At 40.8% G+C, this 26840-nt stretch overlaps 2 protein-coding genes across 3 annotated transcripts; one reads left to right on the forward strand and one right to left on the reverse strand.

Annotated features, from left to right (window-relative positions):
• SLC4A1AP (solute carrier family 4 member 1 adaptor protein) lies at positions 1-16393 on the reverse strand. Its single transcript, XM_017834241.1, has 14 exons — positions 15866-16393; positions 14888-15071; positions 14063-14185; positions 13155-13215; positions 12134-12273; positions 11851-12011; positions 11243-11312; positions 7667-7856; positions 6710-6821; positions 5905-6148; positions 5006-5080; positions 3907-3977; positions 1664-1736; positions 1-438 (listed from the first exon to the last, which is right to left on the reverse strand). Exons 1-14 carry the CDS (start codon positions 16391-16393, stop codon positions 389-391), a joined length of 2082 nt encoding a protein of 693 aa, XP_017689730.1. The 3' UTR covers positions 1-388.
• Positions 16376-26840, forward strand: SUPT7L (SPT7-like STAGA complex gamma subunit). 2 transcript variants are annotated; one of them, XM_017834243.1, is made up of 4 exons: positions 16376-16458; positions 16922-17570; positions 24364-24688; positions 26514-26840. In XM_017834243.1, the coding sequence occupies exons 2-4, from the start codon at positions 17158-17160 to the stop codon at positions 26787-26789; spliced, it is 1014 nt and encodes a 337-aa protein (XP_017689732.1). In that variant the 5' UTR covers positions 16376-16458; positions 16922-17157; the 3' UTR covers positions 26790-26840. The 2 variants fall into 2 exon arrangements, with proteins under 2 accessions (XP_017689732.1, XP_017689731.1); XM_017834242.1 differs by lacking the exon at positions 16376-16458 and adding an exon at positions 16630-16676.

The following is a 26840-nucleotide window of genomic DNA, read 5'->3' on the forward strand; positions in this document are numbered from 1 at the left end:
TCAGTAGTGTTTCTTATTTTAATTGCATAAACCCAACATGAATAAATTTTATCAAGCCTGTAAGTACACTAAGGTGTATTCTTTTAATATTTTTTGTACACGTTTATTTACAAAAGAAAAAATGATCCTACAGTTTCAAACCAAATAAAAAATACAAGGCTAAAAAGTGGAAAAAGAAGCAGAACAACGTGTGGGCTTTTTCTTTAATAAAATATCTGAAAGACAAACAAAGGACACACGGGGAGAGCTAAGAGCCAGAGCAGCTGCTGATGTCCTTGAATTTGAAACAGCATCTGAAAAACCAACTCTCTTATCCCTCACTTCACATGTAGTGAAAGAATCCAAAGTAGTCTTTCAAACCTCAGACGTCCTCTGGCGCACTTGAAGCTTAATAGCCGTATTTTTCATTGAGATGAGTCTTGCCATCACCGCTTTGACCTAATGGACAAAGAGGAAGAGGTGCATTATTCCTTTTCCCCTCTCACCTAAGAGAAATGTGTATCCAAGTACGAAATAGCCTCTAGGTAGCACCAGCCATGCAAGCACAAAGAGGATAAAAAGTCAGACTGCATTTTGCAATTCAATGTGCCTTTTGATTTATACTTATAATTCATTTTAACCTTACTAATAGTGTTAAGATTACATCATGTATCCCTGTTTTTGTGGCTGGTTTGTTGGGGTTTTCTGGTGTCCTCAATATGGCATCTTACAAGGTAAGTTCTACTACTAGCAGGCAGAGCGGGAAAACGGAGCTCCCTCTTACGGACACAGTTTGCTTGGCTATCCCAGACAGACCTCCAAGTTACTGAATCCAGTATTTTGTTCCAGTGGATTCATACGCCAGAGACATGCAGTCTTTTCATTGAAGGGTCATTCACCAGATTATAGCTTTCTTCAGTGAAATTTATTCTCATTTTTCTTATTCCCTCTGGAGCCTGCCTATATTATAAGCCTGCAACAGCCTTACAAAAATTATAGTAATGAATCTACCAAGTGAAGACTCAGCTTTGAACTTACTACAAAAATCTCAAAGCATGAAAATGAATTTTTTATTTTTGAGAGACTGAAAATTCATTACACTGTTTAAGAATAACCTCATTAAGCTAAAAACACCCTGGAACCAAAGTAAAAAAAATCATTCAACTTTAACATATGTTGGATGCATGCATCCATTATTCAGCGCCTTCCCCAAAACATTACCAAGACTTCTCTCCAAAAACCTGACCCAACGATTGCATTCCAACTATTTTTGCAATAACCTGCAAAGAAGACTTTTGGATTTCACTGACTTTTATGAAAACTGAGAATACTAACATTGCTGGAGCATTTATCCCTAGTGAAGGCTTGAGCATGTCTTTCAACTAGATTATCATACCACCATGTGTGAATGGAGTTAGCACTCTCAGGTGTTACAAAACTGAAAAACAAACTTTAGGTGTATCTGTCCATTGAGATGAAGCTACTACCGATATGGTCTGTATTTCACTGCAAGACCTGCATGGTCACAGAACAAACATGGAGCACAACATGCCAGAAAACATCAGGTTCTGAGTAAAGTATTCCTGAACGAACTTTTTCTCGAAGACTTACAAGGACGCCCTGACTATGTACTAGGTAGATTCCTCAGTTATAAGACTAAAATTGGTAAGGAAATGGTTGATACCTGCAGGAGGAATCCATATGCAGTAGTCTGGGTCATCATCTGGGTACTGTGAGGAAAAAAAAGCTTGTTGAACCTGCAAAAGGGGAAAAGATTTTTAAGGTGCTGCACCCCTCCACCAATGTGTCACAGCCACTAAATCCTCACGAATTCAGAGACAAATACTGAAAGGTAAGGGTTATTTCCACAAGAGTTAGGGATAAAAACAATAACAGAGAAGAAAGATCAAACCCTCAAATAAATCCAGTTTATTCCCAGTAGAGTCACAGACTAATAGAAATACTGGTTAGAGGGGACCTCTGGAGGTCATCCAGCCCAATTTCCTCCTCAAAAGATGAACCTGTTCAGTTCTGGACAGTTTATCTTGTCATCTTCATGTTTGGCAGTGCTGTTTGACACAGGATTTCTTTATGCAGGGGAAAGCTTTAGAGTAGGATTTTCAAGATGTGCTTTCCTGATTTCAATGCAAAATCCCACTGAAAACTTTGGGCTTACGGTGACTTTCAAACTGGAGTATGTAAAAGTTCATTTGTTACATAAGGACAACTTAAGTTTTCAGAAAGAATACTCATTTTTTTCAGTTCTCATTGGTATCCTGAAATGTTTAAAGCAAACCAAAACAGGTCACTTATAATGCAATTGTTGACACAGCAATGTCTCTTTGTCCCTAGATTTTTAAGTTTTGCGACATCAGCATCATTTTCTCAACAACTTCTGTTTTCAACAACTGAAAGTAGCTATATAAAAAAAGTCATGCAAGTGTAGAATGCAAGACTTAAGAGCTCAAAATATATCCAAGTTACTCAGCAATGATTTGCATTACTTTGTATTATCAGGACACAGTCTTAAGTCATGCAGTTGAAGTTTTCATTCCCTCAAAAACTTTCCTTCCCCAAAGTAACCTCTAAAACAGTTATTTTGGAAGACTAATGTTTTCCAAAACATTAGTCTGCAGGGTTGAACAGTTTTTAAATATGGCTTGTGAACAATCACTTGAAAATTGTTTTTCCAGTTTTACATGATTCAAAGTTATTGAAATATTAAAAGAAAAAAAGAAAAAGCTGACTTCTGGTTGATATTTTCCATGCAAGATCTGAGCCCAAAGGCAATGACAGCATGTGGAAAAAGTGATTTGTGATGGGGGAAAGAATACATCTAAGCCATCTGGCACCTGGAGAATGCTCAGTGTTAGAGTGAACTCTCTGCTGATGAGAAATGCTGACTTGACTGTCTCAGCGTGAAAAACTGCCTTGTCCTCCCATATTCTTAAAAGTGGTATAACTTGGCCTTTAACAGTATAAATACACTCCTGATTTCTTTAGCATCTTTAGCAAGGCCAGCAACAAAGGACAATTCTAAAGACTGTGCCTACCCAAGCCCTGGGTCCTCCACCAGGACTAACAAAGCAGCAGTTAGCACACGCAGTCTGCCGGGAGTCAAGTTTACTTCAGTAAGTGCTGCAGGGCTAAAATTAGATGGTCACCACAAAGAAATTGTCATAATGGTCAGAACTCATGGCCCACCAAGTACAGTCATCTCCTCTGATTGCAGCCAGTAGAAGAACAGGGTTCACTCTAAAGGGAAGAACTTCACAATAAGAATTAGGCTGAGAGCATGCTGCCAGAGAACATCCTTCCCTGCTCTAGGAACACTTGCCTGAATTCCAGAATATGCAAAGCTCATATACTTTACATTTTAATACAGATTTTATGCATAGGAGAAACATTGTCTGGTACATCCACCCAAATTTAGTGATAACTTGGTTGCAACAAACAATAATCTCTTAGACTCATCTCTTCCCACATCTTACAGAGAAGAATGAGGTTTGATATAGACTAGTTACAACTTTAGTACAGCATGTTGAGTCAGCCAATACATGTTTCCCAGACTACTCTCCAAGGGAAATTTTGTAATGACATTCCAAAGCACCTATGTTCCACAACACTCATGATACAGGAGAAGCAGCACTTAGTAACTGCCAAGTGAAAAGGTGAAAAAAATAAATTTGTGATTAAACAGGGAGCTTCTAGCATGCCTGAAATGCTGTGCTTTACCTTTTCATTGGAGACTCCAAAGTCTGTGTCGAATGGCAGTGTATAGTTCTACATTTGGGTCTTATTCAGCAGAAAAGCACTACTATCACTGAGTTATACTCCATCAATTTGTTACTATTTTGGTAAAAAAAAAGTCTACTACATTATTTCCTGGAAGTCTTAACCTGCAGGAGTCATTGTGTGGTAACTGACCTTCCTTGAGCTATTGGTTTTCTTAACTTTCTCAGATGTCTCTTCAGGTTCCTTATTTACTGCCTTGGATACTGGGAAGAAAGCAGATTTGTTTTATGACACATTACAAATGATCAGTTCTACCAGAAATAAGTTTACAGGAAGTTCACATAAAAATTAATACATCCATAAGGAAATCCAAGACAGCTCACTGCAACACAATTCATACTTGAGAATAATACTGCTGAACATCTTACTGTTTTTCAAACATTTAAATTATGTTAAACACTCTGTTGGTCAGCTACCTGAATGCAGTTTAATAAGGTCCTCTTTAGTGTGATTCTTTAGTTAATGGCAGATGTTTATTTTCTGAAAGACACTTACTATCTGTAATCACTGCAGTGATAATTTAGAAAGGAAGGAGCAGAAAATGTGCAGGACCAATGTGCTTTTTTTTAAAAAAAACACCCTCACCTAAACATTAGAGTAACATGGGTGATAAGAATTCCTTGGTTTTCTACCACTTTATCTGTGAAATATTGAGACTTATGGTTTAAGTCTGCAGGTGAGATGATGAGGACAGGACAACATTCTTAGGAGTCTAGAGTTATGAAAAAATAGAAAAGTCATACAGATCTCCTCCATGTTCAGTACACCTAATAGTCTTCATTTTGAAGATCTGACTTTTTGGATGTACATGCAAAAGGGTCATCTAGGTCATTAACAGATTATAACCCAATGTTATGTAATATTTGACACTTTATGAAAGAAAGTTCTGTCCTTCTGTAGCATTAAGAGCTACTGCAAAAGAATAAGGGAAGCGTTATCTTATTCTTCTAAATTAAAACAGTTTTTATTCTCAGGCTATTTTTTTTAAACAAAGGATCTCAAAGCAGTTATTGACTATGAAAAGCAAGGAGCACTGAAATACAGTGGAAGTGACCTGTCTCCACCATACAGTTATCACTTCCCAAGCAAAACACAATCCTTTATTTCAAGTCTGGATTCTTAGGGCTCTGCATTAGGCTTAGTTTCCTTTGACCCACATAAGACAGTAAGCCCTTCAGTCAGTTTCTAAACCCACATGCTCCTATACAAGAGTCTAAATTATACTGCTCACCTTGAGATTTCTCTTGTGAAGGTCCCATCTGAGATTCATTCCTCAGTACCTTTGGCTCGGGCCGAAAATCAACCCCTGTAAAAGAAAAAAGAAAGAGATAGGTGGGCACTCTGCAGTAACTCATGAGCAGAGCACTAACATCCCCGAGACAAAGTACAACGGGGAACTCTGAGCTACAGTTGTCTTGGGAAGAACTCTTCTCTCAAAAGGCCTCCAAATTATTTCATCCACCAAGTCCATTGCAATACATTAAAGAAAAACCTGTGACCAGTTAAAACACTTCTCAAGAGCAACCTGTCCAGCATTAAGCCCAAAAGTTAGAATTTGCTTTGTGTTATCAAACATATTGTTTATTGAGAAACATCATTACTGAGCTGTCAGAAGCATCAAGCTGATATCATCATGGCTAGGCTTCGTAAACGAAGATTTGGGAAATCAAGCTGATATAGAAAAGGAGGAATATACAAAGATACAGGAATACATCTCTCTATTACCACTTTTAAAATAATTTTTCCTCCTTACAAATGGATCTGAAGCTTTGCACAGACACTTTTTTTTATTGAGTCACTTCCACTGCCAACAACACATTGTAGTAGTTTCCATATGGACAATCAGTCTAGTGGAAACGGAGCTTATCAAAATAGGACCTTTTTTGCATCCAGGAGATTTATTCTATTTCACCAAAATGCAAGAAAGCCAAGTTTCATGCCAACTGCCAAGCAGAGTTTCAACTGGAATCATGTGAAACTTAGCTGCTGCCACACAGACTCTGGACTCATAGCAAAAAAACTTATGTAAAAGAAATGGGCTGGAGAACTGGTGACTCAAACATTAGGAGAAAAAATCAGCAGTAACAGACTCAACTTAATTACTGGAAAAAATCAAAAACAATGGTTTACCGTCCTGAAGGGATTCTAGATTCTTGTTATTGCACGGAGAACTATCAGGAGCATTAGTTTCTTTTCCTGTTTCTTCCTCTGTTGTAGTTTTCATTTCCAGCTTTGATGCTCTGCTGTTTACTGCATCTCCTTCCTGCTGCTCTTCCATTTCTTCCTCTTCCTCCTCCTCCTCCTCTTCTTCTGGTCCATCATCTTTCATTTTTAACAAGCTTTCAGGGATGTCTGGACGCTTAACAGGCAACTTCTGCAAGACAAAGAATAGAGGCAGATGTCACTCATTACAGGAGAAAGCACATATACTATTGTCAGAGACAGCTGGTAAGGAAACACTCTCAGGATGAAAAATAGGTTTAAAGGGAAAGTTATTAGTAGAGATGGAATATGAAAAAATATGTCCAGTCCATAAACAAGGAGTGCAGTCTTTTCATAAGAGGGACACTGGAAACTGAATCAGTCCTGGATATGATCTTGACAATAAGATCAAGCAAAATAAAAGGAAGTAAAGGACCAGCTGCTGAGATATAGCAGTGGTTCAGCCTGATGTCCCCAGACTGCCTCTACTTGATCCACTGCCTTTTGCCCACAGCTGTGTGACTGCAGGGCAGGGGCAAAGAATGGCAACTGCTGGCAGCAAACAATATCCAACAGCCACTGCTTGCCACCCATGGACCTTTCACTGCTACAGGCTGCACCTCCAAGCTGTGTCCATGGATGTGAGAAGACGTGGTTGCCTCCTACAGTCACCACAGCCTGAGAAGGTATCTGAGAAACAGCCACTGACTCGCAGCACTTGAGTCCAACTTACCCCTAGGCTTCCAGTTTTCAGTTTGAATTTGCTCCCCCCTTTCATCGCACCGAAGAGAGGCAGGTTCATCTTTTTAGGCTTGTTCTCTGTGTTCAGACTGTAACTCCCACCCCTAATAAAAATTAGATAGAAAGAAAAACAGTGCACAAAGTATCAAACAAGTCTTCTATATACAAATGTAAAAAAAAAATAAATCTGCAAATTAGAAGTGGATATTTAAAAATCCTTTTATTTCTCTCCCACTTGCAGCATCCAAGGAGGAAGCTGCAGGAGATGACTCCTCCATCCCACATTCATGTTGCAAAATTCAGATACTTGTCCTAACAGGAAGCAAAAAATAAACAAACAAGGAAAAAAAAAATCTGTATCACAGAGACTCCCTCAAGTTCAACTGCATACATACTCACATATGTATATAATATATATGTATATATAAAACCATATTTGGAGGCCAAACCTCAATTTAAGTGAATTAATTAAGTAATTCGATCTCTAATCAATCTGCCACTAGTAAATGATGAACCCAGCACACACCCTCTTGAATTGCAGTAGTGCTGCTGGGCAGTAGTTGAACAGCCACTACGTTTGACTTGCAGACACATTTCAGAGAGTGAAAGTGGGTTTCATGTTGTACATATTATCTCTACAATTCTTCAGTTTCTTTTGGATGCAGGTTGGAAAAAAATTAAAGAAGATGACACTATGCTTCCAATCCCTTTCCCACCTCATCCTGCCAGCTTGGGCTGGGCTCATCTTATTCCAGTTTTGTGCATCTGTCTGAACCACAGATGCTGCAATAGCATGAAGGCACAGCGACTCTTTAAAGAGATGAGCCAGGTAGTTTGGAAGGCTGTCCTGCCTTTGTATTTGGAAAGCTGTCCATTTACTGGGCTTGCACAACTGCCCATGGATAACAACAAGAGAAAAAATACTTGGTTTATATTTTAGCTGACTTACTGGGGCTTCAGCTCAGGTAGTTCTGCAGGCTTGACGAGCTTTATTAACCCTTTCAGTCTCTGTTGCTCTTTCTTCAGTTCAAATGACCGCAAGTGAAGTTTTTTTCGTGCCACACTGTCTAAGGTGCATCCTGATTTTATTTCAGTCATGAATTCATCCAAGGAATCTTGAGCTGCTGGGTGGGACTGGACTATGCAAGATAAAGGGAAGATACATATTGTTATGGTGGGGAGATGAGAGCTGCACTCATGTGGTTCAGCCTTTAGAGAATAAGGCACATACGAACAACTATCCTTTCTGCAAAGTTTCTGTTGAAACATTGGTGATTGTTAGCCCTGGAAACATGAAAGCATTTTTCCTAACAAAAGCCTGAAAGCAAACTTTAATCCACTCACACAACAAAACCTCTCCTAAAACTGAATGTTTCCCTGTGAGTAAGTGTCTCTGTTCTAGATTGTTCATCTCCCTCCAAGATCTGCTCTCCCTCAAAAAGTGGCTTAGGGTTCTTTTTCTAGTCACAGACTAAAATAATCCCAGCTACAAGGAAACCTACACCACTGAATGGGGAATACCATTTTGGTTTTCCTGGAATATTAAAGCAGTAGCATTTGGAAAACTCAAAATGAATCAACACATGATGCTGCCTCCTATCCCTGAAAGAGCGCATACAAAACCAAATTCATACATCTACCAAAATGTAGGTGTAGATTTCATACATCACAAAATCTACCTTTGCTTTGATTGGATTTTCTAAAAAGAAAACACTGCTCTGTACTTGAAAAAGAGTAATGTCAGTCTTCCTACTCCACCTAATTTCAAATATTAACAATTCTATGCATATTTGACTAATTAAAACTCAGGAGATAAAACTAAATCTCTAAACGACTAAGAAAGATAAATACAGAATTCTAGCACATAGATTTCAAACAAAAGACTCACGAAAACTCCTTTCCTGGGCTTGAACACTGAGTTTTCATATGGTGTTCAAAAATAAGTTGGAAGTAAACAGAGAAAAATGTTTTTGCCAGAATCTTAACAAGTCTTTTGACAGTTTTCTATCTTTTAATATTATATGAAAAGTGGCAAATCCAGTATGTCTTTGCTGCCTTACAAGTGTTTCTCTATATATGCACAAGCATAATTATGTGATCAGTAAGTTATTTTCAGTTCAGCTTGAGCTAACTAAGTAGCACTTGAAATTTTAAATGCATACAAATAAAATAGTCTAAGTTATTCTAAACAGCACGTATTTTAGCAGTTTTACATGACTTAGATATTTAGAAGAAAGTCTAATACCACTCATGCTTACAAATGGACTCAATTGAAAAGGATACTTCTGATCTAAAACAAAACAGAGTTTACCATTTGAAAATATATGAAAGCCGTAACAGTAACTGTTCAAAGTTATACAGAATTAAGAGGCTCTAAAAGATAAGAAAGGGTTGTAGCATTCCCCTCCACACAAGCATAAATGATGACAAAATATCATAAAAGACATTCTGATAGAAATACTGAAAAAGAATTACTTCTTTTTCCTCTTAACTATTTATTTGAACCAAGACAAAATGCAACAATGGAAAAGTATTGCTAACAATCAGTCTGAAACTTCTAGCAGGCAGGAGCTGAGCAGAATGATTGATTTAAACATCAAATTTAAACATCAAATTACAAAAATACGATTTAGTGACTAGTCACATAATTCAGAACAATTAAAGTTCCACAATTAAAGCCACAGCTCGCTGCTTTAGCTGCAGAACAGTGTAAGTGCTTCAGTCAGTGAGTGATCCTCAGGGGCCAGATCACCCTCTCTTGCAAATCGGATTCTCTGCCTGATTCCACCAACAGTACAGGCTCACAGTTAGCATTTGCTATCTGTTGCAGCAGTTTTCTACACTACTGAAGTAAAATTTAACACTACTAGGAGGTGAATCAATCATGTCTATTATACTATATATCCCAGTGAAAAAAAGCTATAGGGCTATTTACTGCACCATCAACTTATCGATTATTTTCTTCTGAACAGGCAACCAAAGATGAGACTGAAGAGCTCTATGTACTTGATCTGCATTAGGGTGCATCAGTGAAGGAGAGATACCAAGTCAGTCTGCCAGTAATTAGTTCCGAAGAACCCCAGGAAACAATTTTTGAACTTATACTGAGATTTTTTTTTAGACAACTACTTTATTTCTCCAAGTGCTTGGTAAAAGGTGTTGCAATTTAGCAGATGAAATTCCAATCCAATACTGAATTATATTGTACTGCAATACAAAGACTTCGATTTTTTTCAAGGCTCTAAACTAGTTGTGCAACCACCTGCAACTTACAAAAACATGATAACATAAATCAGCATTATATGGTGTTAGTAGAAGCATAGAAATGAACTGACTCTTCCTTCTCCCAGCCTCTACTATGATATGATTTAACAGTTGAGAGAACTGTTTCTCAACAGTTGCTGAAAAACAGTATCAGCAGAAACAAAGGCATCAGAACATATGAAAGCTTGGAATTACACGTCTCAGACAATATAAGCATCAGCGCCTCTCGTCAGTCAATCCTAACTACTTATCAAAACAGTCATGCTGAAAACAATTCCTTCAAATACACTCAACATGAGTTAGAATTCTTGGTGGAATGGTACCGCTTTTTGAACAGGGATCCGGTATAATCAGTCACCAACAAAAATGTTGATACAAAGGAGTTTTGGTGTGGAGCTGAATTACCAAAAAGAAACATGGCCATGTAATGCACAAAACACAGCCCAGCTGTCACACTGCTGTTAGGCTCCTTGGAGAGAAACTCTTCTGACTAATACTGCAACCTTTATTAATGCCAACTCTACTAAAAAGGTTTTTTATGAAGAACCAGCCTAAACACATTTCCTTTCTGCCTTCCTTTTACTCCAAAAGACATCATCAGTAACAGAAAGCAAAATGCAGTTATTTGTAGTATGCTTTTAAATGTAACTCACTAACAGACACAATCACTAGCCCGGAAAGGCTCTGCCTTTGTACACAAAGGCATAATCCTAGAACCTGAATTAGCAAATTCACTGAACATATGGGTTAAGTGTCAACTGCTTTGACTCTACATTTCTCTTTTCCCACCTTCCCTTTTTAAGGTGCATCTACAATGAGAGAAGTGAAATAAAAGATATTACCCTTTCTGTCAGTTTTTTCTTCTTCCCTTATAAATGCTTTTGAAGGGAGTGGAAAAGACACTGTTCCTCACTTTGGAAATTGGGTCAGTTCCACTAATACTGGCAGATAAACAGTGATAATACTCACCCTCTTAAAATCCAGGAGCTTGTACACTTGCCACCCTACTTTAACATAGATGCTGCTTGCTTTGGAAAAAGCTGCTTTCATTAGCAAGTGACCATACACACAGAATACATAAACCATTGCATGAAGAGCATAAGTATTCTCTCCAGCCAACTCAGTGAGCTGCAAAACTTCCAATCCCTTTGTAAGAAGTGGACACTAACAAAAGAAAGCACTGAAGCGAGAAATCTGTAAGATAATTTTAATCTCTTTTCTTTATGGAGAACACTACAATCAAATAAACTTCATACCTTACCTTTCCCTGAAGCCTTCAGCTTCTCTGTTATCTCAGAAAGCTCATTTTCAGCTTCCTTTAGCTTTGTGACCTATGAGAGAACAACACACTTAGAAGACTTTTCTATCGTCTTAAAATACCCTTTTAAGAGTTACTCAAATATCCTACCAAATTACTTTGATTTTTCTGCTTCTGATCTTTTACCAGAACTTCCTGGGTTGAAAAAACTATAGATTGCTCTTAAAATTTATCCTTCCTTTGACATATTGTTTAAACAATTTTCTTTCTGAAACACGAAAGTATGTATAATTCTGCAGCAGTGTTATACCACCACTGTGACACTCCAACCCACCCTACCCCTCACACCCTATTGTCTGTGTAGGATTTTTAGTTGTTATATGCCTGTCAATCCAAGATGCTTGTTCTTCGAAGCAGAATAAGATTCTTCTCTGGGATGTGTCCTACAAAACTTGAAAGCTTGCAATTATTTTCTGATGATTTAGAACCATTTCAAAAGTATCCTGTTCTGGCATTTCATTCACCCACTGCCATGATCCACTAAGGTTCCTTCTTAGTCATAATACAGGCATGGAAGAGTAACCCTGACACATCATAACAACTCTTCTTACCAAGGAGTCATAAGTCTCTGGTTTTTCTTCTATTTTACCAGCTTTTCTCATTCTGTTCAGTCGTTTCTTTTCCACAGCACCAGTTCGATCGAGGAAGGTGTCATCATCACTGTCATAAAAATCCTCATCTTCCCAGTTCTTTGATTTCCTTTTTCGGGATACTGGGAAAGGTAAGGGAGAAGGCAAGAAACAAAATTATATGCCTACTAGTCAGCAATAAACCAAATTCAAGACACCAATTTAGGGCTTTTAGAATGATCACAGCCTTTGACTAGTTATTTACCTGCTTCCTGTCTCAGTACTCCCCGAGCATCAAGTAGCCTGCAAGCTTCCAGTGCGCACTGTATCATTGCCTCCTTCTTTTTTCCTGAGTGGAGAACCTCTGCCACCAGCTGCTTCCCTGTTGCATCATCCACAGGCAACCTATTCAGTTTGAAGGATCAGAGCACAGCTCAGACACAAACAGCTTTTCAGGGATGTTACTCAGATATTTTACTTATCATGCTGGCATTGTTCTTCCCATTTCATTCTAATCTTTTTCTGTCGATTAAATATTTTCACTTTTCTTTTCATACAGAACCAATCAAAACATAAGCATGGATTTCTTAAAGCATGCAATTAAATTTGTATTTCACTAGTGCAAACAATAATTCTTCCTATATTTATTCCATTGGAAATACAAGAAGTTAAAAGGCTAAGTGTCAATCCCTGGATCATTTTAAACACCAATATCTTGCATCCAAGCAACACCAGTAACAAACATTTTCCATGCTGAAGCAAAGGATTTTTAAGCAGTACACTCATTGCAATGTTGCACCTATCCACTCAAGACTTATCTTGTTGACTTAATTTCCACCACACCTTCTCCTGTCTTATAAAAGAATGACATTAGTGGCCTCTAGAAGGAACCCATCAAGAACTGTCTTATACCATAAAAGAACTGAAATTGGGCACACAGTAGAATTAACGTTGTTTTTTTTTTTCCCTCTGTCCCATTAGGAATTGAAAGAGATTGTTTCTCTTGTATTTCCATTTCACATATTTCTCAAAACAAGGGGAGCTGAAAGAACCTAGACTCTTGCTTTCCCAGTTTTCATCTCTAAGGAAAACTAAATGCTGTCAGAATAGAAAGGAAAAGAAATACTGAACTAGGCACTGATCCTTGAACTTCTGCCTCAGTATCAGGGGTTAGGTCTAATTCTAGATTGCATGTGACATGAGAGTGACATGAGAAGTAATTCCTTCAGCTTTTGTTCATGAATTCAACAATTTCCATATACAAAAGTGAATGAAGACATACATACTTGATCCTGCACAGCCAGCTATTGTGCCCACGATCATCATACTCATATTCTAACTCTTCTCCTAGAAAGGAAAAGAAAGTTGATATAGCAACCAAAATTGAAATAAGCAAGAATAAACTACAGCAGAGAAGAATGTCATGTTTAAACAAAAGGGATAAAATGCCCTTGTTACATATCAAAGGACTGATTTTGCCTTACTTTTTTTTTTAAAAAGCCATGGGATCTTCAGTTGGCATTATGTTAATTTTTTTTTTCTGCCCAAAATCAAGGCTTTTTCATATTTAAAAAATCTCTAGTGGTCTGTTTAGGAACATGTAGTTCAAATTAAAAACAATCTTGTCTCTGTATGTATTAAAGTAAGTACACTAAAGTAATGACAGTTTACAACCTGAATTCACAGATATCAGATTGATTTTTCATTTTAGCAAAAAAAGTGAGTAATCTTTACATTTCACTAGCAACCATGGAAACTTTAGACTACTTAATTATTGCCTGTTGTCTTTTTTATACTTTCCAACTCTATCTCACAATTTTAGCTATCTCCAAATTGAACAATTTCAAGTTTGATGGGTTTCAATTTTTCGGCACAGCTTCAAAGCATGGGTAGGGTTTGAGGGTCACTCCAGAGGAATACAAGGTGCTCAGTGCAACTCCCCGCTTAGGAATTAATACCTAAGTCTCAGATATACAATGGTGAGCCAAGTCTTAATTAAAAAACTCCAAACCAAATCACTACAAACCCCCACCAAAACTTGACCAAAAAAACCCCCATCACCCAAAATTACCCCGTTAGCAGAAAAGTTGAGCTCCCAGACCACGCCTTAAATCCCACTCCCTCAAAATAAGCACAAATGTAAAATTTTATTAAATTGAAAAAAATCCCATTTAATAAAATAAAAAAAAGGTACCTTCTCTATCAAAAAAGCCCTGTAAGGCCTTCCTAGGATCTTTCATATAGAAAGCATCTTGAACATCCTGAAAATCAACAGCAATAGGGTTTTCTTCAACCTCATCCTCCTCAGCATCCTCACCTAGAAGACATACAAAGTGCAAAAAAAAAAAAAAAAGGAAACATTAGAAAGAGAGCACTAGTATATTTCAACTTTCATTAGTTTGAAAAAAGTAGCAGCTACATCATCCTAAAAATACTTCCCTTAACTTTAATATTATTTCTGCACCCAATCTAAAAAAAACCCTCCCACCTCTTTTTTACGCTATTAGTTATTACAACATGAGATATAGTTTTGCAGATGAGTGTCCCTGCAGTTTTGGTACTTGCAAAGGTTTATGTGCTTATACATTTCCATTCAAAAAAACCCAACTCACTTTGTTCCAAAAAGCTGATTAATCTAGCAATCTATCTAGCTTTAAGATGTGGACTTTCTGTTTAAAGGTAAAGACAGCTATACCACATAGAAGTCTCAAGCAACTAAATTTCACCTCTCAGGCAAAAGTGTGGACATCATCACAGGAGCATTAAGTAAACTTTCAGTTTCATGGCCTTTTACAGGCATAGGTGAATTACCTTCTCCTGTTTAAAAGGAGGTCTTGCATACTTCTCACTAGATATAAGCTTGTCTTGTCACATACCCTTCTTTTTAAAAGGAAAAGGATTAATTTGTACTCAAGAGCTTTGACTGGATTGTAACTCCTGGCAGCCAGCTGGAAATTCACGGAAAACTGCCTTAAAGACCTTCTAATGCATATCAGTCAATTTATACATCATCGCTTACCCATTCCCCACGAGCAGCTCATATCACTGTTCTGACTCCTTTCACTTTTCTCCTCTTTTTCATCTTCCTCATCAGAGTCCTCTCCCAACATTGTCTTTTCTAGTTTTGCTTGCTGCTGCTTACGCAATGCCTTCAATTCAGTCACAGTTAGTTCTGACTCAGACTCCTGGTCCTCTTTGGGTCCCTATATCACAAATAGTAACTTAGCAGAAGTGTTTTTTAAAAGAAAAAAACTCAAGTATTTTCAACACACATGCAGATTACACACTATAACAGAAACAAATTATTACAGTATTCTTCAGAAAGTGGAATTATTAGACCATGTTATGACGTACGTTCCAAAATATATTAGTTTTGATTATGTTTTCAAAGGGGGAAGGGGGAAACAAGCATTATTGTGTACTTGTCGGATATCAAATTATGTTGTCAATGCCAACCAAATGTTGTTAGATGTCAAATATGACTCTTTTAAAGGCTGAAGGGAAAAATTCCTGTCAGTGCTACATGGCTGAATTTAACGAATGAACAGCTTCTGAAGTGCATGTAGAGCACGTGAAATGCTGTCAAAGTTCCTACTAATAAAAGCTCCCCTTGTTCACAAAGACGTGTTAGCTCTTTACTGGGGCATCATACTGTCGAAAAGACACTCCTAATACATCTCGTTGTTGGAGAGAAGTGCCTTTTGCGCTCACTGCACATCAGCGGAAGCCGCCCAGCCTGGTCTCACGGCGAGCCCTCGGGGCGCTGCCCCGTGCCCGGTGCCCCAAGGCGGCAGAAGATACCCACAGCTGGCTACTCTTCTCCCAGTAAAACCACTAGGGCAGCACTGGGCTGTTCCCAAACCTCCTCACACCTCAGGAGCGGCTTTTACCCCGATAGGCCCGAGGAACCGCGTAAATTCCCGAGACCGATCCAGCCGAGGCTTCACCACCCCCGACACACCGCTCCGGGACCGCCCCAGCCGGAGCCCCGACGCACCTGTAGGAGGAAGAGGCGGGAGCTGCCGCCGAAGCGCAGCCCGTGGCCCACCCGCACCCGGCAGTAGGTGCGGGGCGGTACCCGCGCCTTGTTGAGGAAGGTGCCGTGGGTGCTGCCCAGGTCGTACACGTAGAACCCGGCGGCGTCGGGGTCGGCGCCGGCGCCGCGGTACTGCAGCACGGCGTGGTGCCGCGACACCGAGGGGTGCTCCAGGGAGAGCGCGCAGCCGGGCAGCCGCCCCACCAGGAACCAGCTGCCGTCCTCCAACCTCACCGAGCCCAGCGCCACGCCGCCCTTCAGCACCTCTAGCCCGTACCCGGAGCCGGCCGGCGGACGGCTGCCCCACGCCGGCTCCTCGTAGCGCGGCGCGGGCGGCGCGGCGGCGGGGCGGGGAGGCCCCGGCGGGCTGGGCCCCGGGTCGGCGGGCCCGGGCGCGGCGGGCAGCGGGCGGCTCGGGCGCTTGAAGGCGGCGGGCTCGGTGGGCTCCGCGGGCTCCGCCGCCGCCTCCGTCGCCGCGGCCTCCGCCATGTTCCCGGGTCCGCACCCGAATGGAGTCCTCCGGGGACGAGCTCCGCGGCGCTGCAGTGCCGGGGGTAGGCGCAGCTCTGGGGGTCGCGCCGCGGCCTCAGCGCGGGCCGGGACAGCGTGGGGGGCGAACCAGGGGAAGGGGCGGCAGCGGGCGAGGCGGGGACGGCGGCGGGCGCTGCCTTCCGCCCGGCGCGGAGAAGCGCGGGGGACGGGGGAGCCGCTCCCGGTGCCGGACCGGGACGCAGTTCCGGCAGGGCGGCCGGGAGCCGAGCGGAGCTGAGGGGTGCGGAGGGAGCGCGGGGGGCAGGCGAGACACGGGCTGGGGTTGCTGGGGAGCCACGGGCTCGGAGCTGGGCCCGGGGAGGGCGGGCGGACGGGCGAGCCGCGTGCGGCCCCCGGAGTTTCTCCACGCAAACCAAGACTCGCCACGGGCCCCGCTCGGCGAGGCCCAGGTGGACCCACACCAGCCTCTGTTAAAGACAGAAATAATTCTCACCTCACGAGTGCGTTTGTTTGTTCCCCCCTCAGGAGAAGGGATCTGTTAAATGCCGGAGTGGCGACCTGATGCTGCTGAGGACACCGCGCTGCTCAGCGAGGCACTGAGCGACAGCCTGCCTGACAGCCGTAATCTGTTTAGGAGTGTCATCCCAGCTCCAGTTCTTGTTGCTGCCCAAAGTGCTTTTCCCTGCGACAAGGCACCTTTGTACCACAGTATCAGGTAGCCTTCTCCTGGGCTCTGAGGACAACGTGTGACTTGTGCAGAAATGCTGCGATACTGGGGTGAGATCCCGGTTTCCTCCAACCAGGCCAACCGCAGCTCCTTTGACCTGCTGCAGCGCGAGTTCCGTACCGTGGAAGTCCAGGATCCTCCACTGCACCAACCATCTGCGAATAAGCCCCGGCCCACCACCATGCTGGACATCCCCTCTGAGCCCTGCAGCCTCACTATCCACACCATCCAGCTCATCCAACACAACCGGCGGCTGCGCAGCCTCATCGCCACAGCTCAGGCTCAGAACCAGCAGCAGGCAGAGGGCATAAAAACTGAGGAGAACGAACCTCTGCCATCTTGTCCAGCCTCTCCACCTCTCCCGGATGACCTGCTTCCTCTGGATAGCAAAACGCCCAAAATGCCATTTCAGCTGAGGCACAGTGACCCAGAGAGTGATTTCTACAGGTGCGTTGGTGTTTCTTTGGGTTAGTTTTTGTCCGAAGGAAAGCTGAGTGTTTTTAAATATATATGTAGTTATGTTACTTCCTCTAGGCTGAAGGGTCAAACAGTTGTATGTAAATTATAAAACGGGCTTCAGAAAGGAAATATTTAGCTTTTTCCTGTGTGAGTAACACACGCGTTGTTTAAAATAAATGTGCTTTTGTTTTCCTATCAATAAAATTGGATGTGTAGTGGTGATTTCTGTCCTGTTAGTGCTACATTAAATGTGTGCAAATGGTTTTGCTATCTTAGTGGTGTTTTGACAAGTTTAGTTACAGGATATGAAGTCTCTTCTACTTTGGTCACTTACAACTAAGTTATGTTTTTATAATTGAAAACCCGGAAGATGCGTGAGGAGGTTTTGGCTGTTTAGCTGTAGGGTCTGCAAAGATGACATGGTAGCATATTTGTAAGATTTCAGTGGCTAAGGACCTATGACATAGTAACTATCACATTTCACTCTACTTGTTGTTGGTCTTCTGGTCAGAGGTGGAAATGAGAATGGGTGAAAGGAATTCTTGCCTCTGGTACTGGCTGTGCCAGCCAAGGGCTGGAGAAAATGTAAAGGAAAGTTGTGTTGCTTCTTCCTCTGCAGCTAGTCTTTGATTAAATAGTGTTGCCACCACCTCCCTATCTACTCATCTGACAAGCACTAAATTCACGAGGAGGTGTTACATTTCTTGCAGGATCTCACAATACTTTGTGGGTTATGTGCATTTAAATTACAGGATTAATTCTCACAGCTACAACTTCCTGTTCTTAAATGAAAGACTGTGCACTAATGAACATGATGTGGGAGAGTATAATACATTTTAGTTTTTGAAATGGATAAATGTGCATCAACAAAATATAACTGATCAGTTAAATGCCACTGAGATATTCAACGGCCTGAGGTTGTATAAAATGCATTTTATTGAAAGATGTTGCATTTGGTAACATAGTTCCTCTGGGCAGTAGAGTGATTTCTTAATACTGTTTGTGGAGGAACACCATCATCCTTCTGGAAAGATACAAAGTAACTAGCTGAGAGGGATGAAAGGAAATACTGTCCTGTGGGAATAAAGTCAAGGCCCTGTGACTCCTGCTCTGTGGTTTGTAAAACTGAGCAGTTCTCTGTTCTGTCCTCCCTGGTGGCTTCAGCTTGAAGTTCAGTTTTCTGTGGCTCTGGCCATGTTTTGTAGGCTGCTTTGTCTTTTTGTTTTTCCTTTCGGGTCTCTGGAGTCTGGTTAAAGAAATGTTATTTAGTCGTCAGCCACGTGGGGGAGTTTAAGGACTACGTTGTGAAAACTGGAGAGAGAAATGTTTTGTGGCTGACAGAGAGTGGATTTATAATGAGCTACAGTGTATTCTAGATTTTAATTGTGTGCTTGCTAAACCAAACACATTTATGCTTTTCCAGAAGGAAAGGTTTGAGTTTGTTGTTGCATGTTTGTTCTTAGCTGTTTTAAGATACATAGATTAAGAACAGCAGGTGCTGTTCTAGAAGCAAAAATGAAGTTCTGTGATTTGCTGATGCTTCTTAGTGTGTAAAATCAAATTAAAGGAAGAACATTCTTCCCCCAATAAAATATGGTAGCACTTAATTTTATGCTACCTTCTGAAGTACAATTGTAAGAATTATGGTATTCAACTAAATCCATATTTTAATTTCATTTTTTTTGGCAGTAACCTGGGTCTGAGAAGCAATGTATAGGTACCTTTAGACACAGGAAGAAAGGAAGATAAGAGTAGCCAGCCTGAATCAGACCACAAGTTTCTTTAGCATAGATATGTCCTCTTCTATTTCCTTGTTATTCATTTTCATCCTTTGACATGCTGCCCCCTTGTCTTTGATTTTGTTATGCCCAGGATTAATTTTGGTTTTCCTCTGCCCCACCCCACACCTGTAACCCCTACCTCCTCCTATCATGAGGAAGAGGCAGTACCTAATTTACTGCTATTTTTCAGTTGGTTTGGTCTTTTCAACCCTCCAAAATCTGTACTACCAGCATTTTTATAATCATGATGCTATTTCTCACCTACAGTTTTCTAGACTGTTTATAAATATGTTGAAACAAACTTTGATTCTGACACAGATCCCTAAGGGAAGACCTGGACTCCACAGTGGAGTGGACATAGTTGCTTGTTGATTGATTTGGAGGAGTCTGGGTTTGTGAAGTGGGTTTTCCAGTTACAAAAGCTCTCTGAATTCTTTCTGAGCATAACATATTTACCTGTGTGTCCTCTGATTCTTTGAATTTTCTTGATGCACCAAAAATATGGGGCTTCCCAGCCTGCAGTTCTTCACATCTCTTCTGAGGCTATTAAAAAAAAATGTTTTCACATTTCCTGTCTTCTAGTCCTCATGGACCAACGCAGTTTGAAGCAAGAGGTGACTCACCACAGCTATTCAGCTATTTCATCCTTGGAATTCCTTTAGTATTCCTGGATGAACTACTATCTGGTCCTGGTGATTTGCAAGTGTTGATGTTACAGTTCTTGGGATGCACAGTAAGGGATTAATGTTTGGTTTTGATTGGTGTAGAAACAGAAAGTAAGCTTAAAGCATAACTGATGAAGAATGAGTAAGGAACTGTAGACTTGAAACTATCATTTCAACAGGAGACTCCTACCATAATACAGCTGCTAGCTTTTCCTTCTTCTCTGTTCAGCTTCCTCAGATTAGCATGGATACATCTTTAAAAGAAACCTAACCTACTCATGTGCCTTTTCAGATGCTTTTTCTTGTGTGTACGTGGTTGGTTTTGTAACAGATTTCTCAGTCAATCTGTCATTTGCATTCCTGACCACATTGGATGTGTGCTTTGCATTGAAAGATAATCTGTAAACAAAATAGGCAACTTGCAGTGTGAAGACAGTTCATGACAGAAGAACTTGTAGTTCAGAAATATCTGTACAGAAGTAGAGGACCATGTGTTGGTGAGATAGCAGGTTTAATGCTGGGAAGGATTTGAAGCAGTGGAAATTAAAGCAGAGAGAACACACTTCCACTGATGAACTAAGCACTTTGACTTAGTCTGATTCTAAACCAACTGGTGTTCTGGTTATGCCACTGGGATACAATTTATTTTTGCTATTATCTGTTGAGCAGTTTCTTTTCACACCTTTGCAGCTTCCTGTAGACGTAGCATAGGTATTTAAAAAGAGATTTAGTCAGGATGAGATGTAATGAGGCTCTTTTCCGAAAGGAAACAACTTGCTCATTTGAGTTAGTGTGCTGTATTCTTTGATGCACTCTCTGACTAGTATAATCTTGTTTTTCCAATGTTCTCCTTCATTTTACTGCTTTGGAGAGGATGGCTCTGAAGCAGCCTTGTTGTACCTCATTTGGTATAAATCTAACTCCACAGTGTAATGTTTCATGAAATTGTCGTGTTCATAGGAAAAACAGTCCCTCCCTCCATCTGCTGCTGGCGTATGCTCACCTAGAAGGGAGCAGAGCACTTCAGTCGTGTACTGCAGTTGAGTGAACCTTGGCTAGCAATCCTTGCCTTAGCCCAAACACTGTCCCCTGAAGATAGTTGCATGGGAAATGAACCATGAGCTCCCCTTCTCTCTGAGAAAAACAGCCTAACAGGAGATGAACCTGGGTGAATGGATTCTGCTGCCTTTGTGGGGTGGCTTGTTGTCATTTAACTGACTGACATAGAAAATGGGCCTTTTCTGAGTTTTGGAAACTTACTAATTCTGAAAATAAGTCTGGTTGGTATAAATGGACACTATTTTCCTGTCTTCTGTTGTGATTTTCTGCACGTTGCTGGTAGAAGTGGGAGAAGGTTGGGCTTTGGGTCTAATGAATTCATAGCTTGGCAGGGAGACTTTTGTCTGGAACGTTATCTAGTGTTGGTGATCCATATATAAAAATATAGAACTCTTAGAAATGCAAAAATGAAGAGTGGGAAATTGGCCAGTATTTGTGATAAATTTCATACTATATATTCTGTAGAGATCACCTCCAAGTCACCGACCTAATTTCCTGTCCTGTTAATCCATGGTGATGAAGCTTGAGATATGAGAGCACTTTTGTTTACTTGTAGCTATAGGACCCTGCTATTTTGTTAATTAGGTTTGGCTTTGGATGGTTGCTGAATGGAGAGCCTTCAGGAAAAGAACTAAGTGCTGCTGAGGGTGGCATTCTGCATAGTCATAGTACCTGGCAGGGTGCTTTTATAGGTGCTGACTTTATGGGTGAGATCTAAAACCAAGGCTCTTTAGGTATGATCATCAGGGAAAAGAAGACGTTTGCTTGTCCTTTTTGGGAAGACTTGACATTAGATAGCTGTTCTCAACATAAATGTGTCCATATGGCTCTTTTTGTTCATGTGCATTCTTACCAGAAAGTATCTGGAAGTTAGAGATGAAGATTCAAAATTATTTTCTCATTTGTTGGTTTCCGTTAACATCTACATTTCAATTATTGCTCTTTGTTCTGGCCTTTAATCATATACTTCTATTGTTTATTGTGGGAAACAGGAAAACAAGAGAAGAAAAAATAAGAAAACCAAAATTGATTGACCTTTCCAAGAGCAAGAGGTGGCGATTTGGATTTGAATACAGTACCTGAAATTTCTTTTCTCTCCGTCTTTAATTGATTGGATTTCAGGTTGATTATATGCCCTTCAGCATAGTGACCTCACTGCATTTTAATGCTCACAATTGGTTTCTTTTCCTCCAGGAGTTTAAAAGAGATATAATATTCTCTGCTGCTTCTGAGCAGTGATATGCATCGCCAAATGGTTGTTGTATTCTATTTTGCAAGTGGCTAAGCATCCTGCCTACACTTGCCGAAATCTGCGTCTGATTTTTTTGCCCACAGCGTCTCTGTATTAACAGTAGCCTGGTTGTTCAGTGGGTTTGGTAGCATAAGATGCTCTCAACTGATGGCTGCCATACAGCTGGATATGTCCTTTATATGCACTAAAGAAGAAGAGATTCTGTTTTATAGGCATAAATTTTGAGGGTTGTTTTCCTTGGTACTTGTTTATTTCTGCTGTAACCTCCCGGTCCCGGTGTTGTGTGAGACATATGGCTGCTTCTGAACTTCAGAAATCTGTCGCTGAGGTGGAAGGGGGAGTGAGGGAGATGTGACAGTTGATTTATAAAGGAACTGATGATCTTTTAATTTATCTTGTCAGCGTGCCTGCTGTCTTCTTAGCAAAGTAGTTACATAATTGAGAAGGAATTGGGATGTGAGTCATTTTCCATCAATTAATAGCTGGGATGAATCCATGACCTGAGATCCACATGTTGTTCTTAATATCTGCTCAGAAATATGATCATATACAGCTTTTATTTTATTTGAATAATCAGAAAGTGCTGAGCTGGTGTTCTTGAAAATGAATGATTTTGTTCCTGATAGCTCTAAGTGTCACCTTCCATTTTCACTCCTCTGAAATGTTATCTTTTTTACTGCTGTGTTTCAGTGGTTTTCTATGGGTCAGTTCTAAGGGTCAGGGGAACCTGAGACTGTGGCCCAGCTTCTCAGTGAGACTGATGGGTACCTAGTGTAGTTGTTGGAGAGACTTTTATCAAGGCATCAGTACCATCTGTGTACTGATTTAATCAGGTCCTGTTACTGGAAAGAGTGTCTGGTGATATGCAAGTGATGTAGGGTGAGAATGAGGGGAATCTCAAGGTGGACAAATAGATCAGAAACAAAGGAGAGTGAAATTCTCAGCTTAATTATGCCTTTGGTGGTGAATGAAGTGTAAAAAAAGTATATAAATACCATACTTGGCAGAAAGGAAATTGATTTTTTGACATCAGCATTTGAAGTCCATGTTACTGATATGGGCAAATAGATTACATGCACTCAATTGTGACTTGAGAAATCTGGTAGATGCATCTTTCCCAATCAGAGGCCTTGTCTTAACTCCTCTTTTTCCTCTGTAAAACCTCTGTTTGTTAACTCATGTTGATGAAAAATTTGGGTGACTGACTGTAAATGTTGTTTGAAGTACTCATGTCAGTTGTTCTCCATGTCCTCCACCCTGCGTGGTCACTCCTTCCCACTTAGCAACACAGAGAAGAGAACAGAGGTCTCAAACGCAAGGCCAGAGAATGCTGCTTTATGGCAGAACCTCTCCAGGCCTCCTCCCAGGGTCCTGTGTTTGCATCTTAGGTTATATACAGGGATACTTCTTTCAGTGTTGTTCTTAGTGACTGCTGGGAATGAGGACAGGGAAACAGTATCTTTGGCTACAGTGTATCTTTATGAAATGTATGTGTATCCCATTTCTTGCTTTTTTATATATGTCTTTTACATTAGAAATTCCAATCTTGTCTATTCCAGAAGCCTTTGTATCTCAGTATTAGGTCTGTGACATTAGAGGTAATAAGGAAAAGAAATGTAATTAACTGAGAGGGGAAATGATTTGCATTCAAGTTATTTACAATGCCCTTTTTGTTTGTGTCCAGGACCCATTTAATTAATTTCTCCAGGAGAAAAGCTCTTGGGTGAGAAGAGAGTTGCTTAAGGTTTCAGAAGATTTGCATCCCACATTCGTGAATCACCCAAGGACTCTCGCAGCATTAAAAGGGGAAATGAAAATTGGAAGTGCTGATTTGGAGGGAGGGGAAGAAGGAAAAGCAGATAAGCCTTTACTAGGTAGTGTTCATATGCAGTGGAGAAGTTGTGGAGAACCCCAAACTCTCTGCTTTTGCTTTGTCCATCACTTATTATTGACAATATCTTTTCAACTTATCTACTCCTTTCAATTTTTGAAAGTGTGCTATTTTTGTCTTTTCTGGTTTTTAGAGGAAAAGGGGAGCCAGTGACTGAGCTGAGTTGGTCCTCCTGCCGGCAACTTCTCTACCAGTCAATGGCCACCATCCTGGCTCACACAGGCTTTGAGTGTGCCAATGAGAGTGTTCTGGAGACCCTGACAGACATTGCCCACGAGTACTGCTTGAAGTTCACCAAACTGCTGCGCTTCGCTGTGGATCGAGAAGCTCGACTTGGGCACACCCCTTTCCCTGATGTCATGGAGCAGGTCTTCCATGAAGTGGGCATTGGCAGCGTGCTCTCTCTGCAGAAGTTCTGGCAGCACCGCATTAAGGATTATCACAGCTACATGCTTCAGGTGAGAAGAGCATTAGGGACCCGACAGCACCAAGAAATGTACCCCCAGTACAATTGCTTCTTCCTGTGGCAAGTCCTGAGTCTTACTGAGGTGAAATCCAATTAGAAAACCTCCTGGATGTGGAGGGGAGTCATCAAGGGAAAGAGAAACATGATTTTTTTGACTGGAAGACAGAACCCCTTATTTGTGTCCCTACTGAGGCTAAGGATGCTCTACTGATGGCTTGCCTGAGTTAAAGGAGAGTCCCCCAGCTCTTGAATGGCCCAGACAAAAATATCAAGTAGAGGTAAAATCAAAACTGACTGATAAACTGAATTTTCTACTTTAATGGAATATTTGGCTGGAAAACAAGTAAGGAGACAAAAATTACTAAGTTGTGCAGAAGTTTGTGTTTGCTTAAGCAAGGGGTGACTTCCTTAAGCTTTGGTAGGAGTATAGGGTAGTATTGTGCTGATCTGACTTGTCACACAGGTGCTGTAGAGGAGACTGTGCTTCTGTTGAGAAAGAAGATGAATTGTTAAATAAGAGGCATCAATAGATGTAGGTTGTAAGAATAAGGGTATGGTTTCTCTCTCGGTCCCAGTATTCTAAGAAATTAAACATGCATTTTGTCTGAATGATATGAGGCTGCCTGTTGTGGACTTAGAGAAATGCAAGGATTTGAAGTGGAAATCATGCTCCTACTTATCAAAAACAAGGCTTGAATCAAGTAGGTAGCCTGTGACCAAAAACAAAACCTGCCATTCCTTCTTCCTTATGAGCACCAGTTGACTCATTTTGGAGCAGCTACCTTGTGCTCCTGCTTTTCCCAGGACTGACACCTTGTGGCTTACAGAGGCAGTGTAAATCAGAGACACATGTAGTATGTAAGTTGTGATGGATTCTGAGGTTTGTGCTTAAAAATAACATCATCAAGATCTGTCTTCATTAAAACATTCTTGTTCAGAAAACCAGTTGTGTTCATTTGTGTTCAAATGTTTTTATTCAGATATTCTGTCTTTTTGAATTTGGGCTTTCTCTATCATTCTGCTGATGCAGTTTTCTCTCATCCTGCAGCCAGTCGTTGTCTTAGTGGTTTTGTTCTTTATACAGGGCTGAGGTCCACAGTAGCCTCTGTATTTGGAAGCATATCTAGAAGGGGGAAATAGGCTTTGCTATTCTTTTTCCTGCTTGCTTCTGTTGTTAAAAAGTTCATTGACTGTTGGGATTTAGTTGTATAAACAAGCATTTGTTAGAAGCAGATAAAATCTGAAATTTTTAAAATTAATTGCTTACTCTTGTTAACTTTCTGGAAGTACAGGGTAATTCTAAATCTCATTCCTGTATTTGTTCCACTTCTTTAACTGGAGAAAACTTCTGTGCTTTTTGCTGTGAATTTGTCAGAAGGTACTCAGGCTTTGTCCAGTGGTGACTGCAGAGCTGACGAAGATCTGAAGTGCTTGGTTTTTAATGCTGGGGTAAATTTGTTACTGGAGGATGGGGGACAATCTTACAGGTAAAACCAAAGAATAAGACAGACACTTTGCTTTTGTTCCTTGCTCTTTTTAAATTTCTGGGCCTCATCATCTCTGTCTGAGAAATCTTTGTCAATCAGATGTTAATGGATTAAACCTCTTATTAAAGCCCCTTGTTACAGGACAGAAGGTGCACTTAAAGAGGAAAAAAAAAATCTTTCCTGTGTAGCTAGTAAGCTGTTTACTTTTTCGTTTGGGTCAGATGTTAATAACATTCTGGGAACAGAGTGCACTGCAATGTAATTGCCATCAGAGTCTCTGAAGTCATTCTCACCTTTCTGGCCTCTTCTTCACCCACTGATCTTGGACAGGTTAGCAAGCAGCTCTCTGAAGAGTACGAGAAGATTGTCAACCCTGAAAAGGCAGCAGAGGACACAAAGCCTGTGAAGATTAAGGAGGAACCTGTGAGTGATATTACTTTCCCCATAAGTGAGGAGTTGGAAGGAGATCTGGCTTCTGGTGACCAGTCTTTGCCTGTTGGAGTCCTTGGAGCTCAAAGTGAGCGCTTCTCAGCCAACTTGGAAGTAGAAGCTTCCCCGCAGACTTCAGGTAGGGATTTCTTGCTGCTCCTGGAAACAGTCCATTAGCAATTCCTTGTGATCTTCTTTCCTCTGGGTAGTTTTAGATTCACATTCAGA

The sequence above is a fragment of the Lepidothrix coronata genome, unplaced genomic scaffold (assembly GCF_001604755.1).
Source record: "Lepidothrix coronata isolate B3197 unplaced genomic scaffold, Lepidothrix_coronata-1.0 Scaffold230, whole genome shotgun sequence".
NCBI lineage: Eukaryota > Metazoa > Chordata > Aves > Passeriformes > Pipridae > Lepidothrix > Lepidothrix coronata.